General features: G+C 40.2%; 1 protein-coding gene across 1 annotated transcript in view; it reads left to right on the top strand.

Annotated features, from left to right (window-relative positions):
• LOC122792433 (extracellular calcium-sensing receptor-like) overlaps nucleotides 1–14,295 on the top strand; it is a 252,078-nt gene that overhangs the window by 108,344 nt on the left and 129,439 nt on the right. The window contains exon 2 of the mRNA XM_044060223.1: nucleotides 7,446–8,273. Within this exon, the coding sequence (XP_043916158.1) occupies nucleotides 7,446–8,273 (828 nt within the window). The remainder of the gene's footprint in view (nucleotides 1–7,445; nucleotides 8,274–14,295) is intronic.

The following is a 14,295-nucleotide window of genomic DNA, read 5'->3' as shown; positions in this document are numbered from 1 at the left end:
GACTCGCGGTCTCCAGAATTGCGGGGCCCTCTGCCGCCTCTGGGACGGCGTCTCCTGAAAAATTTCCCGCCCTCTGCCTCTGGACGGGAATCTTCCTGCTGTTGGGAGAAAAACTTTCGAGATTTCCGAACCACATTTTCCCTCCTTTGGCCTTGGGGTAAGGCCGAAAGGGAGTGGAATAACGGGCCCCTACGGCAGATAACGTTTTCCCTCTTGCTCACAGCGGGTAAGGGTGTCTTTCACCTTGGGTCCAAACAATGAGGACCCATCAAAGGGAGCATCGGCGAAGGAAGACTTGAAGGCCTCCGCAAACTGACACAAGCGGAGCCAGGCCTGTCTACGTAGAGCCACGCCTGTGCCTGCCGCTCTACCCGCCCCTTCGGCCGCATAGGATATGAGCCTCATGGACGAGTTAGCAATTGACGTCAGGATAGCCAACTGAGAGCTAACGGACTGGGCTAGCTGCTCAGGTAGGTTACCCGAGAGGAGTCTGACAACTCCTTGACCAGATCCCTCTGAAGCCTAGTAAAATGTGCCAAATAATTCAGAGACCTTAAGGTAAAGGCCGCTGAAGTCAGGGTGCGCTTCCCGTACCTATCCATACTCCTAGACTCCTTATTAGGAGGATGGATGGACGTTGAAGCCTCTGCCACGTCCTGCTGTGTAGCAGATGCCACCACCATGGCATCTACAGCCACGCCTTTAGTAAGGAACTCCTTCTCGGGGAGCAGATAAGGATTTGTTCCAACGAGAAGGGCCTGGTTCCACAGTATCCCGGTGTTCCCACGCCCTTCGACAAACTAAATCCAGAAGCTCGTCGAAGGGCGGAGATACCCAGGAGGCGGAGGGCTGAGCCCCAAAGGCCTTGAGGAGCACTGATTCGTCCGCAGAGAGGGTTTGGACATCCAGCCGCCTCGTTGTTTGAGGATCTCTAAGATGTCTGCAAAGGAGACATCATCCGAGGACGACTTAGGGGACCCCTCTGCATCATCCATATCCGTGTCCGATGTGATAGACTCGGGGGAGTCCACGTGCTTCCTCTTGCACGATCTCTTCCTTGGGGGTTCCTCTGGAGATGACTCCGAAAAACCCTCAGGAAGAGGGGAACCCTCACTGGGGGTAACCTCAGGCCTCCGGGCTCCGCTGGCCACAGACAGGGGAACTACCAAAGACCCAGTCTCCACGCCCAGGGAAGGTGCTGGTAAAACCGGAGAGATGGCCGAAGAGGATTTGGCCAAGGCACTCCTCATGGCTCTGAAAGCCGGACCTCCAGAATCCTGGGAGCGTCCAGTCTCCGGGGCCATGATAGTAGACGGAAGTCCCGCAGCCAAAGCACCGAGAGGGAGGCTCGGAACCGAAAGCATCGGTCCCGAAACATCACCCTCGGGTCCAGCCGAAGAAGTCCGCGTACCAAACTCGGACCCGAGGGCCCGGGTTGGAGTAAGGGTCGGAGCCGACCCTGAGATCTCCACCGGCTCCAAGAGCACCTGCTCCGGCGGAGCCGAAGCAGTCGGAGGAGGAATAGCAATGGGATGGGTCATGGCCATCGGCTCCGAAGCCAACTGGGTCGGAGCCGAAACAAATTTTTGGAAGACTGGGGACTGGAAAAGTCTTTGGAGCACCCTGTCTATATCAGAATCCGACATTCTCGAAGACCGAGAGGAAACAGAACGGGTTCGAGAAGACCTCTCCCTCGGCCCCAAGGGACTAGGGGACCGGCTCCGAGGCGACTCGATGAGAATCGGCGCCGAGGAAACACACACCAGATTCCATCGGTGCCGAGGTAGACTTCGCCGAGGAGGAAGTGTCTGAGCGGGCGACCCTTGTCGGCTCCGAGAGCAGTGGAGCCGACGAAGGTGACCCGCCTCTCGATGCCCCAGCCATCGGCTCCGAAGCCCGAGGAGTCGATACTGGTGGCATCGAGGCAGACCGTTCCGACCTCGGCTCCGAAGTCTTTGGAGCCGAAGGAGAGGCCTGCCTAGGTCTCTTGGCAGTCGGATCCGACGGACTGGTCGGAGCCGAAGCCCTTTTCTTTTTGGCAGGAGTCGGAGCGGAAGACAAGGCTTCTTCAAAAGAGGGTTTAATCAACCCTTTAAGAATTAATTTATTTTTCCTCTCCTGGAGGACCCTAGAGGAAAAAGCGTGACATACGCTGCATGACTCCTGCAAGTGCTTTGCCCCTAAACAATAAACACAAAGTAGATGGTCATCAGTAACAGACATCTTAAAAGCACATTTAGTACATTTTTTAAAGCCCGAAGGCCTAGGGGCTTGAGACATAATGTTAACAATTCCTGACAGGAAATTTAACCACTGTAGAATCGCTAATGACAAAAAAACCGAAGGCTTACAGAAACTGTGTAAAACACAACCTCAGGTGTAATAACCGGGAACTTTAAACACTAAAAAGTTCAGTTATAGAGTTTGACCGAAAAGGCCCTGGATTGAAAGGGGCGCCAAAACAAACTCTACCCAATCACACACAATAAATTCCAGTACTCAATCGAACACAATTTAGCAACAGCAATAGCAATAGCAATAGCAATAGCCGTTAAAACGGCTTTTGTGAAATACAAGCACAAAAACTGACAGAAAAAGTAGTTAATAAAGCTACTCAGCCCAGCCAGCTCGAGACCACGTCCTTGCAGTTAAGCGGCAAACGAGATCTGGGGGACTGTTGGTGGTGCATCCTGGGATATAGTAAGCTCAGCCAATAAGAGACTTCGCTCTTTGGCATAAGCGTGCCGAGTCGGAGCCGAGGGATCGGCTCCGAACCCATCATTCAGAATGTAGGCGAGATAGGATCACATAACATCTGCAACAACAGGAAAACAGTTTGGGACAAGAATGTGATATAAAAAAACGTGAGCAAGAAGGAGTCTATAAATATTTGGGAGTTGATGAAGGATCAACAATAAAACATGAATAAATGCAAATAAAACTTAGTAAGGAATACTTCAGAAGACTTAAATTAATCCTTTAAACAGCACTGACATCTAGGAACAAAATCCAAGCTATAAACCAATTTTCTCTTCCTGTCCTAACTTACAGTTTTGGAGTGAGTGACTGGCCCCAAAATGTGTTGGATAGATTAGATAGGAAAACAAGAAGGATGCTTCATGCTTACCAAATGATTTATAAAAATCAGTGCATCCCAAGATTATATATTCCCCGTTTCCAAAGGAGAAATGGACCTCCTTGAAATTGATTATATGTATAGATCTGCAATCATGGGACTCCACATATATTTCCTGACCTCACAAGGCCCAAACGTAGTGAACGTTTTGAAACATGATGAGAATAAATCTAAGATCTTCTCTGCTTAATCTAGCAGAAGCATATCAGTGTCAAGCAGGAATGGAAATCAAACCAGAAGTAGATAAAAGTCAGGCAGCAACTGAATGTGCCAAAAAACAAAAGAAAGAATATAAGGTGAAGGAACAGATGAGAGGCAAGAAATGTGGAAAATGCATAAATACAGTTGCGAGTATTGAAACTTCTGGAATAACCTCATGTTGATCAGGAACGAACACATGAATGGTTGAAGAGAGGTGAATTCAAACCAAGAGATGAAAGGTTAATATTGGCGGCCCAAGATAGTGAGCTACGTATACATTGGTTTACAAAGTCCATCAAACATGTAGGAGAAACAGACAAATGTAGGTTTTGTAAAATCAAATTGGAAACAGTTGCGCACCTCGTTGCTGGTTGCAACATACTAATGGCAGAAGGACTGTATACTGAAAGGCATAATAATGTGGCAAGACTGTTGCACTGGGGATTGTGCAAACATTATGGTATTAAAGTGGCTGAAAAACACTGGGAACATGAACCACAAAGCATCATAGAAAATAAAAACGTCTACATCACATGGGATCATCCATTACCAACAGGTCAAAAGATAGATGCTAGAAAACTGGATATAATGGTCCAAGAAAAGAAGACACAAATAGCATGGATCATTGAAATCACCATACACAGTGACTACAGTGTCTTGCGTACAAAGAGACACAAAGTCAAAAAATATCTGGATTTGCAGGCAGAAACGAGAGCAATGTGGAAGAAAGATACCTAGACATTTCCAATAGTAGTAGGAGCAACAGGTCTTATAAAAAAGAGCTTACAATTGTATTTAGATATGCTACCAGCACATGTAACCCCATACAAATTACAGAAGGAGTCATTACTGGGCACACTGCAGGTGCTGTGAAGAGCACTACTGGCCAACATTAGAGTGAAACAATACTAATTTCATGAACTTTAATTGTACTTTGACTTAGTAATGGAGTCCATTCCCATCATGGTATTAGAAATCCAAAAAATTTGGAGAAATTAAAAAAAAAAGTTTTATTATAATGCCAGCATTTCTTAGTAGTTTGAGCTCCAGTTTTCAATGCAACATCTATGAGTCCCTAGCATAAAAACTATGTCACTGTCATTATATGGCTCTTTTTAAGACTGAATTGTATAACAAAGTGTCAGACTTTGTGAACCTGAGCCCTAAGTGCCAAACTTACAGTTTTGCATTTAATTCAGTAGATGTTTCCTTGTAACTTGAGTTCAACATTTTTAGACCAGATCTACAAAATATAAAAAATGCATCAACAACAGCTGTACTATTCTTGCCATTCCATGAGTGATTCATGTAGGATATATGAAAGAGTGTACAGCACCTAGAAAAGTAACTTATATAATTTTATACTGTGATGACTATACTTCATGATGCAGACCTCTAAGGTCAATATGCTACTAAATATCTTTTCCATGAAGGCTACAATGTAGTGGAGTATTTAACATGCTGTCTAATCCGACCAACAAAACATGGTACTAACACTGATAGAGGACCACCCAGTACCACAGTTGGAGTTCCTAAGGGACTATAACCACTACTACTCCAAATTCTCACTGACTACAGCTTCTGATGTTTTGGATTTGTTGCCAGAGTCATGGCTGCGAAAGTTTAACAATTATCGGTGCACTTATTTCCTTATGAAAGTATTAAACAGATAAATTGTGTTGCTAACATTAAGCAGATGAAAGGAGTGTACAGAGATTCTCTTTTACCATTCCACTGAAAGAATCTTAGTATTCAAACAAAATTGGTTGTGGGGTTCAAAATATTATATTAAAAGTTTTATCCTCTGTAGTAGAGAGTGACAAAGCCCTGATTATGATCCAGAAAACTCCAGTTTAGGTAGTGTGGCCTAGGCACTGAAGAGCTGGGCATTGAAGGGTAGTAGTGAGCAGCTAGAACCAGTTTGTCACATGCAAGCAGGAACAAGTAGGCAAAGTTGTTGTGGACTCATGCTGATCTATCAAATACATTTATATCAAATACCACTGGGTAGAAAACAATAGCAAAACATCTCTGTCAGAGATTTCAATGCAAGTCCCCCACACCCTCACCCCCAACTTATATACACTAACTCTGAGGTCACAACAGTTACAAAAGGTGCAACCTGAAAGATCACTGAATTGGTTCTCAGCTATTCTTCTTCTGCTGAACAGCATTCTATGTAAATTTCTTTAGTAGATCAACTGTAAACTGAAGTTGCAGCTGATAATCAGGGAGGTAAGCTCAGTTTATAGTTCGGTAGGTGGCCACGGTGGCACAAGAATGTTTCTGTATTCAGTGCATTTTCACATTAATATTGCATTTGTAGTCTGAACTGAAGTCCTTTTGTTTTGTTTTTTGTTTTTTTTTTGTTTGTTTTTTTTTTTTTTTTGCTTCTCGAGTCTGCAAGCCTGAGTAGAGGAGGTTTTTATAACTTTTCTTTTGTTTTTCAAGTGCGGTCCTGTTTTTTTTTTTTTTTTTTTTTTTTTTTTTGCTCCTCATCTTAAAGATGATGGGGGATGCAAATGATGGGATGTCACAAGGCACCATAATAGCTACATATATCTCTGGGATATGGCCCAAAAGAGAAATGCTCATGTTGCCCATATTGTTTGAAGTGAGTAAAGCACAAGCAATCTTCATGTCTATCTGTAAAACAGCACCCCTGACAGTCTCCTACCTCTTTTACAGGGATTCCCTGACTCTCAGGAGAAAGAATGGGCACAGCGACAGTAGGAAGGAGATGACCACTGCAGACACAGAGGCAAAACAAGTACAGAAAAAAATACAATATTAAGCACATTTTATGAGTGATACTATCCTGTTTCATGTTTCTTATCAAGCAATCTGCCATATGTACTTCTGTATGCAAACCATTCAGCCAATCCCTCAAAGGATGTGCTTTTTTTAAAAACTAAAGATAAAGTTTTATATTCTTTGTAACTATAATCCATATATGTGAACAGCGCCAGTCAGGGAGATCATTATCTGCTGTTGACTCTTCTTGAATTCCTGACATACATGTTCTCCTTTAGGCTTGTGAGTTGTATGCAAATGCATACCTCTAAACTGTATTCAAATTTTTGTACACAAAATGCATGTTTTGTGGAAAAATGCTGTTCTAATAATAAACAATATATAATGCTTATATCTGTGGCAAACTGATGGGGAAAGAATGAAGATAAGGTCATCAAATGCTAAGGACTACATGTAATGGAGATAGCTTTTAAGTTTCTTAAATATTTTATGTACTTTTATACTAATAACATATATTTTTGGTGCTTCGGATGCATTGCTACAAAGTGTGTATCATTGTATGATGCTAAATCAGCACAGTTTTCTACTTTATGCTAAATCGACTTCCTTCTATCCCACTTTTTATCATTCTTTTTTGTTTGCCCTTCTTGCCATCCTCAGTTGACCATTATTGACAATGTATTTTTGTCCTGTTTAGTTGTTAGGAACAAGGTCATCTATCATACAGCAGATGGTGGCTAGTAAGCCCTACTTCCTTGGTGGTGGGGCATGCTTGTCTTATGTCCTAGTCTCATAATGGACATGCAGTGTGAAATTTGTGGCTAAGCCTATCCTCTGCAGTCACCCATTGCCCGTTACTTCATCACAGTCCCCACTCTCTAGCTTGCTGGTGCACAGACTGCTTTTCTAGCTGGTGACACTGGTGATACAGCTACTAAATGCCTCTCTATCATACATCCTGCAGCCCCCTTCCCCAGAAGTAAGTCAGCAGGAGCCACCCCTTTACTCCCTTCCTCCTGTTGTTGGTCCTCCAGTACCAGGGCTGCTAATTGAACCTCACTCCTCTGGATCATAATCAGAGGTTTATCCCTCTTCTCCATGGAGATGACTCATTTTTTATCACTCCAATGTTGTCCTTCAGAAGTTCAAGTAAACATTTTGTGCTGACAAATGGCTATTTGCTTTTCTGTAGAGTTAGGTAAAACAATATATGTATAATTGTTCTGCACTCTCACATTACTTACCTAGTAACATGTTTAAGAACAATGTGCTTAGTGTGCTTTTGTGCAGATATCTAACTTAATGCCTCACTCCCTTGGCAAACAGACTTATTACATCTGGATTTATTTCCTAGATAAGTTATGGCTCAGTTCTTCCAGTCCTAAGTGACAAGCAGCAGTTTCCATCCTTTTTAAGAACTGTTTCAAGTGGCACACTTGAGTCTTACTCATTAGCTCTCCTTGTCCGTTATTTTGGCTGGACATGGACTGGGATTCTAGCCTCCAATAATGACTATGGTAAGGATGGAAGCCTTAAACTACAACAGGAAATTGCTAAACTTGGAGGATGCATTGCTTTCATTGAGACAATCCCATTGGATTCATCTATCGTGGAGCTTAGCAGGATAGCTGAAATCATAAGAGCATCAAAGGCCACAGTCATCATTCTGTATTCACCTATGCTGGCTGCAGTACCTATATTTGAAGAAATAGCTAGGTATAATATAACTGACAGAGTGTGGGTCATTAGTGCTGGTTGGTTCCTCTCTTCAGGTACCTACAAGGAAGAAATAAGAAACACACTCAATGGCTCCATTTTGATAAGATTTCATTTAAAAAATATTTTTAATATCAAACAGAGATTATCTGGAGTAAATCCCAATGTATTCCCAAATGACATTTTCTTTAAAGACTTCTGGGAAGCTGTGTTTGGATGTTGGTGGCTTGATAACACTACTGCAATGCAGGATTCTCAAATAAAACCCGTGTTTTGTCAAGGAACTGAAAAATTAGACACTCTGCCAGAGTCCACGGTAGACACAGAACACTTTATTGCAATTCCTGCTGTATATAAAGCTGTGTATGCAATGGCATACTCTCTGCATAGTGTTTCAACTTGTAAAAATCAAGAATACAATGTTAATGGAACATGTCATAACATCCGTGATGTCCAGCCATGGCAGGTAGGAAGAAAATTATTTATTATAATGAAACATTCTGCAATTACGCATATAGAGAGACATTTGTCAGCTGCATAGGTAATAATATGCTGCAGTATTTCATTTATATGTAAGAGCATGATGTTATAATACAAAAAAATCTAAAATTACAGCTGTTGAAATTAATTCAGTATAAAATGCAAGACATGATAAAGAGTACTGCGACAATGATTTAACAAATGCAAGCAGAGCTATGAAGACCTAGTAGCAGTAACGTACACATATAGACAGAGAACCAGACACATGCATACAGTTCTGCACACACACACACACACACACACACACACACACACACACACATACACACACACACACACACACACACACACACACACACACACACACACACACACACACACACACGCACACACACACATGTGTGCTTCCCCAACCCCTAAAAGCAAACATGCCTCTTAACCTCTCAGTGCAAGAAATCTGGACAAAGCCAGAAAATACGGGGGACAAAGGTCCAAAAATAGGGACAGAATTTAAATACTACTTCTTTAAACTTAGAAAGTTGTTATAATTATAGGTTTTCCATTATTACATATTTTTCTGAAAGTTATAAAGTCATTATTTGGTAATATTTAGTGACTTCAGTCTTCAATGATTTGCCAATAAACCACAAATTTTATGAGGAACAGACCAAAAATCTGAGGCAAAAATCTGGACATTTTGTGAAAATCTGTACAGTAGAGAGGTATGACACAGATTCTAAGATAAATGGTTTTAATCCTGTGATTCACATTGCTCAGAGTAAGGGAAAGTTCCTTCCTTTTCCTTCTACCCAATGCACTTTCTTATCATGTATCTTTACAAATGTTTCAATTTGACACACATCCCAAACAGCCCCTCCATATTTTGCTTCTTGAATCACTGCAAGTTGACTTCATGTCCAACAATGCCCACTTAGTTTGAGAAATACAAACTATTACAACTTGGACTCGCATATTTTCTGATACAGTCAGTAAACCTATTTCCCTTCAAAATGTTGCTTTTTTTCATCTATTTTAATCTGTCTTATTGCTGCCTGTCACTTGACTTGCATTGCAATAGAACCACACCCTCACCTTGCAGGGGATGAGCCTACAAAATGGTTGTTTGGCACCTTTTGAGGATGCCCCCCTGGGTACTTTACATGGGAGGTGTACTAGGCTCAGTACAGTGGAAGAAGACCCTGGGGCAGGCCCAGGACATGTTTTAGTGATTATACTTCCCATCTTACCTGGAAACACCTAGAGATCCCAATTCTACAGTATGAACTCAAGAGTGTTGCTGGGATAGGAAAGTTGGTTTTCCTACTCCACTTGCTGCCATCATAGGTTCATAGGTTCATAGGTGTTTACTAGGCTAATGACCACAAGGGCCTTTTTAAGCCTAGGCATGCATCCCAAATCTCTGACAAGTCCTGATACCATTGATAAGTGTAAGCATGGGTCTGGGAGATGAACCAGTTTACAGTTTACCTCTGTCCATTAGAGACACAGGTGCCAAACCAGGAATACATTTCTGGTTTCCCATTCAATTGTCCAAGTTGCACTTCGATTGGGTTAGGGAGGAACTCTGCTTCACATGGATGGGGAGCCTGTTCCATAGACAGGGTAGTCTCTGGGATACATAACTATCTCTACAGCAGGTCCTATTTATATCACAGACAACGTTTAAGTCTTTAGAACAGGTAATTCTGGTGCATTCACAGTCCTTATGAGCACAGACAGTTTAGAAAATGATTAATATGGTGATGATACAGATCATAATTATTGAATAGCATGCTAAGGAAGGAACAAACATATTTTTATGTTCTGCATCTGTGGTGCTAGCAGGGAGGGATGGGTGTTCTTTTTCTGGGAAAGGGTTGCCTGTCTTGGAATTTCCTGTGGGGAGGGATGGTCCATATAGAGGTGTAGCCCTCAGACATAAAAGATGAATGTAGGTGAGGGGAGAAAGTCAAGGGATATGTTATAAATGCAAATGCAAAGAAAATCCCCCCATGGAGGAAGTCAGTGGCACAATCCTCCAGGATGCCTTTAGGTTCCACACCAGCCCCAGGCATATAGTTGAGGCTGACAGACCTAGTGATGGACAAGGGCACTGAGGTAAGCAAGAAAGAATGAAGCAAAAGAGGGAAAAATATATTTATGTTTTGTGAGAAGTTGCATATTTCATCATAATTTCAATAGTTTCCAACAATTCTGAGTGCATTTCTACTATGCTAAAATGACTCTTTTTTTTTTTTTTTTTTTAAATTAACTCTAATATATTTGACTGCCTGTTCAATATATTTCTTTCTTGGCTGCATCCCATCAGCAAAAGTAGTGAAAATGCTTTTATCAGGAGATTATATGTGTGGTTCCGGAAAACTGTTGTCTCCTCCAGTTCTTCCGTGTTGTAAAAATAAAACTATTTTTGAAAACATTATTAAAGCAGTGAAATTTGACATGATTTTCAGGTTGATGATGGGTGAAGATATTGTTTTCCAAATAATGTTGCAGGAGAGAGATGGTATCTGTTAATTAGAGATATGAGAAAGATGTGGTAGCACATGAATCAAGGGGACTAGTTGAAGTTTCATTCCCTGTGCCAAAACAGCTTAAGCAAATATCAGTTAAATGTTAAGGAAGTACAAACAGCTTGGAAGTGACTGAAGGAGTTTAATGGGTTATTGTGATGTGCATATCAAATGTTTACAGTTGGTCAGAGGTGATTAGCTGGAAAATTAAGAGGAACAATAGAAAGCCAAAGGGCCTATTAAGAAATAGTAATGGAGATTGAAGAAAAAGATTATGTAACAATTAAGCAGTATAACTAGATGAAGCAGATTTTGATTTCTTCAGAGGCCAAACTAGAAAAGGTGAATCCGAGAATATATTGTGTTTTGGAGGAACAAGAAAGTTAGATTTACTGAACTATGTTAAGATCTGTAACATCAGGGTCTAGACTGCCAATCACTGGATTGACAAAGAACTGCTTCTCAGGAATTAGCTCGAGATTAGTGCCTCTATTTTTTCCTTGGTGAGAGAATAAACAGAGGGTCAATATTTCCTAGCCAACCTAAAATTTACCAAACACTATAAAGCTTGAAGATTGTTTCTTAGGATCCAGCTTGGGACTAATGCTACTGGTTTGCTCCTGGTGAGAGAAGGAGCAGAGGACATTGGTGTCTGCTGGTCTCTGATTGGGACTTCACTGAGTGATCTGGCTGGAGTCTTGTTATAAACATCTTCAGGGCATTCTGTTGCATCCAGATGCTATAGGTCCTATCTAGGGTATCTACCAAGAAAAATATATCACAGGTGTGCTAAACCCAGCAACATCATGGTTTGAAACAACTTTTGAGGAAGCAGCTTCAGATTACTGCTACTCTTTTGCTTCTGGGAGAGAAGGAGCAAAAGGTCCATTGATTCTGAGCTGCATGTATCTGTGTTGAGACCAGCACTATCTCCAGTACCAGAGAGATAGCGCCTCCAGTTATCAACTCCAAACCTCATAGTTACTACACCCCCTTCCACCAACATTAGTAAGCACCTAAAACCATTGATTTGCTCTTTCAAACTGTCTCTGTAGCAAGCTTGGTGGAAATGGGCATCCTGAGACAATGAAGCAAGTGTCTCATGTTTGCTGTCAACCATCAACTGCTTAATTAAACTGACAAAGTGTGAGAGAAATGCAGATATATAATGTTTTTGTGGCAAAGATCTCAAACAAAGCCATGACAAATAACATGCAGGTCATCAGTAATAACCAATCACACACAGCTCAGATCAAACACATAGACCTACATATGCTGAAAGCTCTTAAAAGTAACCGACTGAAGCCACAAAGTCCTCCTAAATGTAATTAAGAAACAAGTACCCTCAGCAATCTCAGAAACACACAACACAGGCAGAACCCACAATGAAACATGCATCTAAGAAGCACACTGACTCATTTCAAAAGTCCATAAGCCAAACCTCTGCACATTCCATTATCCTAGTCATAGGTGACTTGGCACATCAATGCACCAAGAAAACTTTTTGAAGAAAAGTCTAATCAACAAACCCAGCAAATGGAAAACAGGAAATCCAATGGTGTAGAACCAAACACCCGACTCCACGGCAGTTTAATCACAAATTTTATTCACATGAAGTACAGAAGATAAGGATTGAGCACTTTCGTCTCCACCCTGGAGACCTCTTCAGAATCAATTAAGACAAACAAACATTGCACATTTATACTCATACTAATACTAATAAATTGATCATTACTCAATTAAACAATTAAAATTGAAGTTGAAGTTAATTACACTGGGCCACCGCCCCCATAATTGTTAACCATTTTCAATTGTTATACACTTTGAAGCTTAAATGCAGGTTTATAAATCCATCTATATGCCAGGAATGAAAGAACCACGTGTAACTATTGTTTAGTTCTTATTTCTTTTGCTTGAAGCTATTCAATATACAAAAAATATATATAAAAAATATATATAAACAATATTAATTTCTTGTTAATAGAAATCCCATATAAAAATTATGTATATTTATGTTAAAAAATTATGTATATTTAAAAAACATAAAAACACACATGAAGTAAGTCTTTTCACTTTTTAAGTGCCACTGAAGTTGAATAAAACAAATAGAATATGCAAATCCCAAATGTAACAAATATGTTTTTTCAAATATAACAGATATACTTGTAGATGTGCAGTGTATAGGTTACAGTACGAGCAGCATATCTAAGTACAAAAACCTTATCCAATATAAAATCTATATATTGTAAATAATATAAAGGAATGTGTGTTCACTTATGAAATATATTATGTAATTGTCATTCCTTAAAAAATATATGAAATATATATATATGTACTGTATTAATGTTATAAAAATATAGAAATATAGTAATATTGTACTAATAATGTTAAAATGTTGATATATAAAAGTATCAAAAATGTATAAAAAATATATTAAAAAATGAATAATGTTACACACTAAGAATGTTTCTTAGGGTCTAATGCTAATACTTTTAATGCTGGTGTAATAGATATACAATCATTCAACCCTTTGCCATTGCAGGCGTCTAATCTAAGCTGCCATATCATTTCCCTGTATAGTAGTTTAGTAGTCCAGTCTCCCCCTCTATCTGGACTCTCAACAATTTCCAAGGCCCAGAATTTGAAATTAGCATTAGGACATACCATAGAATGTCTATAAAGTGCATTGTTTACATTTTTACAGTTAATGTCTCTAATATGTTCGTATATTCTTCTACGTAGGTGTCTCTCAGTTTTTCCTACATAGAAGCACCAACAAAATGTACAATATGCTAAATAGACCAGGCCTTTGGTATAGCAGCTACTATATTTTCTTGCTTTTAAGGTAGTGTGTAGACTAGGCAAGTAAATGGATTTTACATCTGCTATAAACGGACATTGGGGACATCTATTACACCTAAAAGTTCCTCTTTTATGACTAAATGTCGAAGAATTGTCAACACAAGATCCTTCTTTTCCATTCTCTAAAATGTTTTTTAAATTGTAGTTCCTTCTGTAACTATAAGTGAGTTTATTCTTAAAGACGTCTACCCTTGTGGGCATAGTTTTAAACATTTCCCATACACTGTTAATACTTTTCTTCAACCATTCAATATTATTATGGTATGTCAAAGTCAAGTATGGGGTATTATTAATAAAATTAAGGTCTCTCTGTCCTTGATCAGACAGAGTCCCCCCATTTTGTGTAAGTATGTTACTACTTGGTATTAAACTACTCAACAATGGGGTATATCTAGTATTCCTATATGTGGTAACCCATTTTTTTGCCTCTTCAATCAATTCACTCGGGTATCCCCTTTGTAAAAACATGTTATTCAGAATACTTAATTCTTTCAGAAATTCTTCTTCTTCACTCGTCATTCTAGAAGCCCTAATCATCTGGCCCCTTACAATGTTCTTTTTCAGTACAAGGGGGTGGTCACTATCAAAATGTAGATATGCGTTGGAGAAATTCTC

The sequence above is a fragment of the Protopterus annectens genome, chromosome 1.part2, assembly GCF_019279795.1.
Source record: "Protopterus annectens isolate FY-2018-M chromosome 1.part2, PAN1.0, whole genome shotgun sequence".
Taxonomy (NCBI): domain Eukaryota; kingdom Metazoa; phylum Chordata; order Ceratodontiformes; family Protopteridae; genus Protopterus; species Protopterus annectens.
The sequence above is the reverse complement of the archived record's forward strand: the minus strand, read 5'-3'. Positions and strand labels throughout refer to the sequence as shown.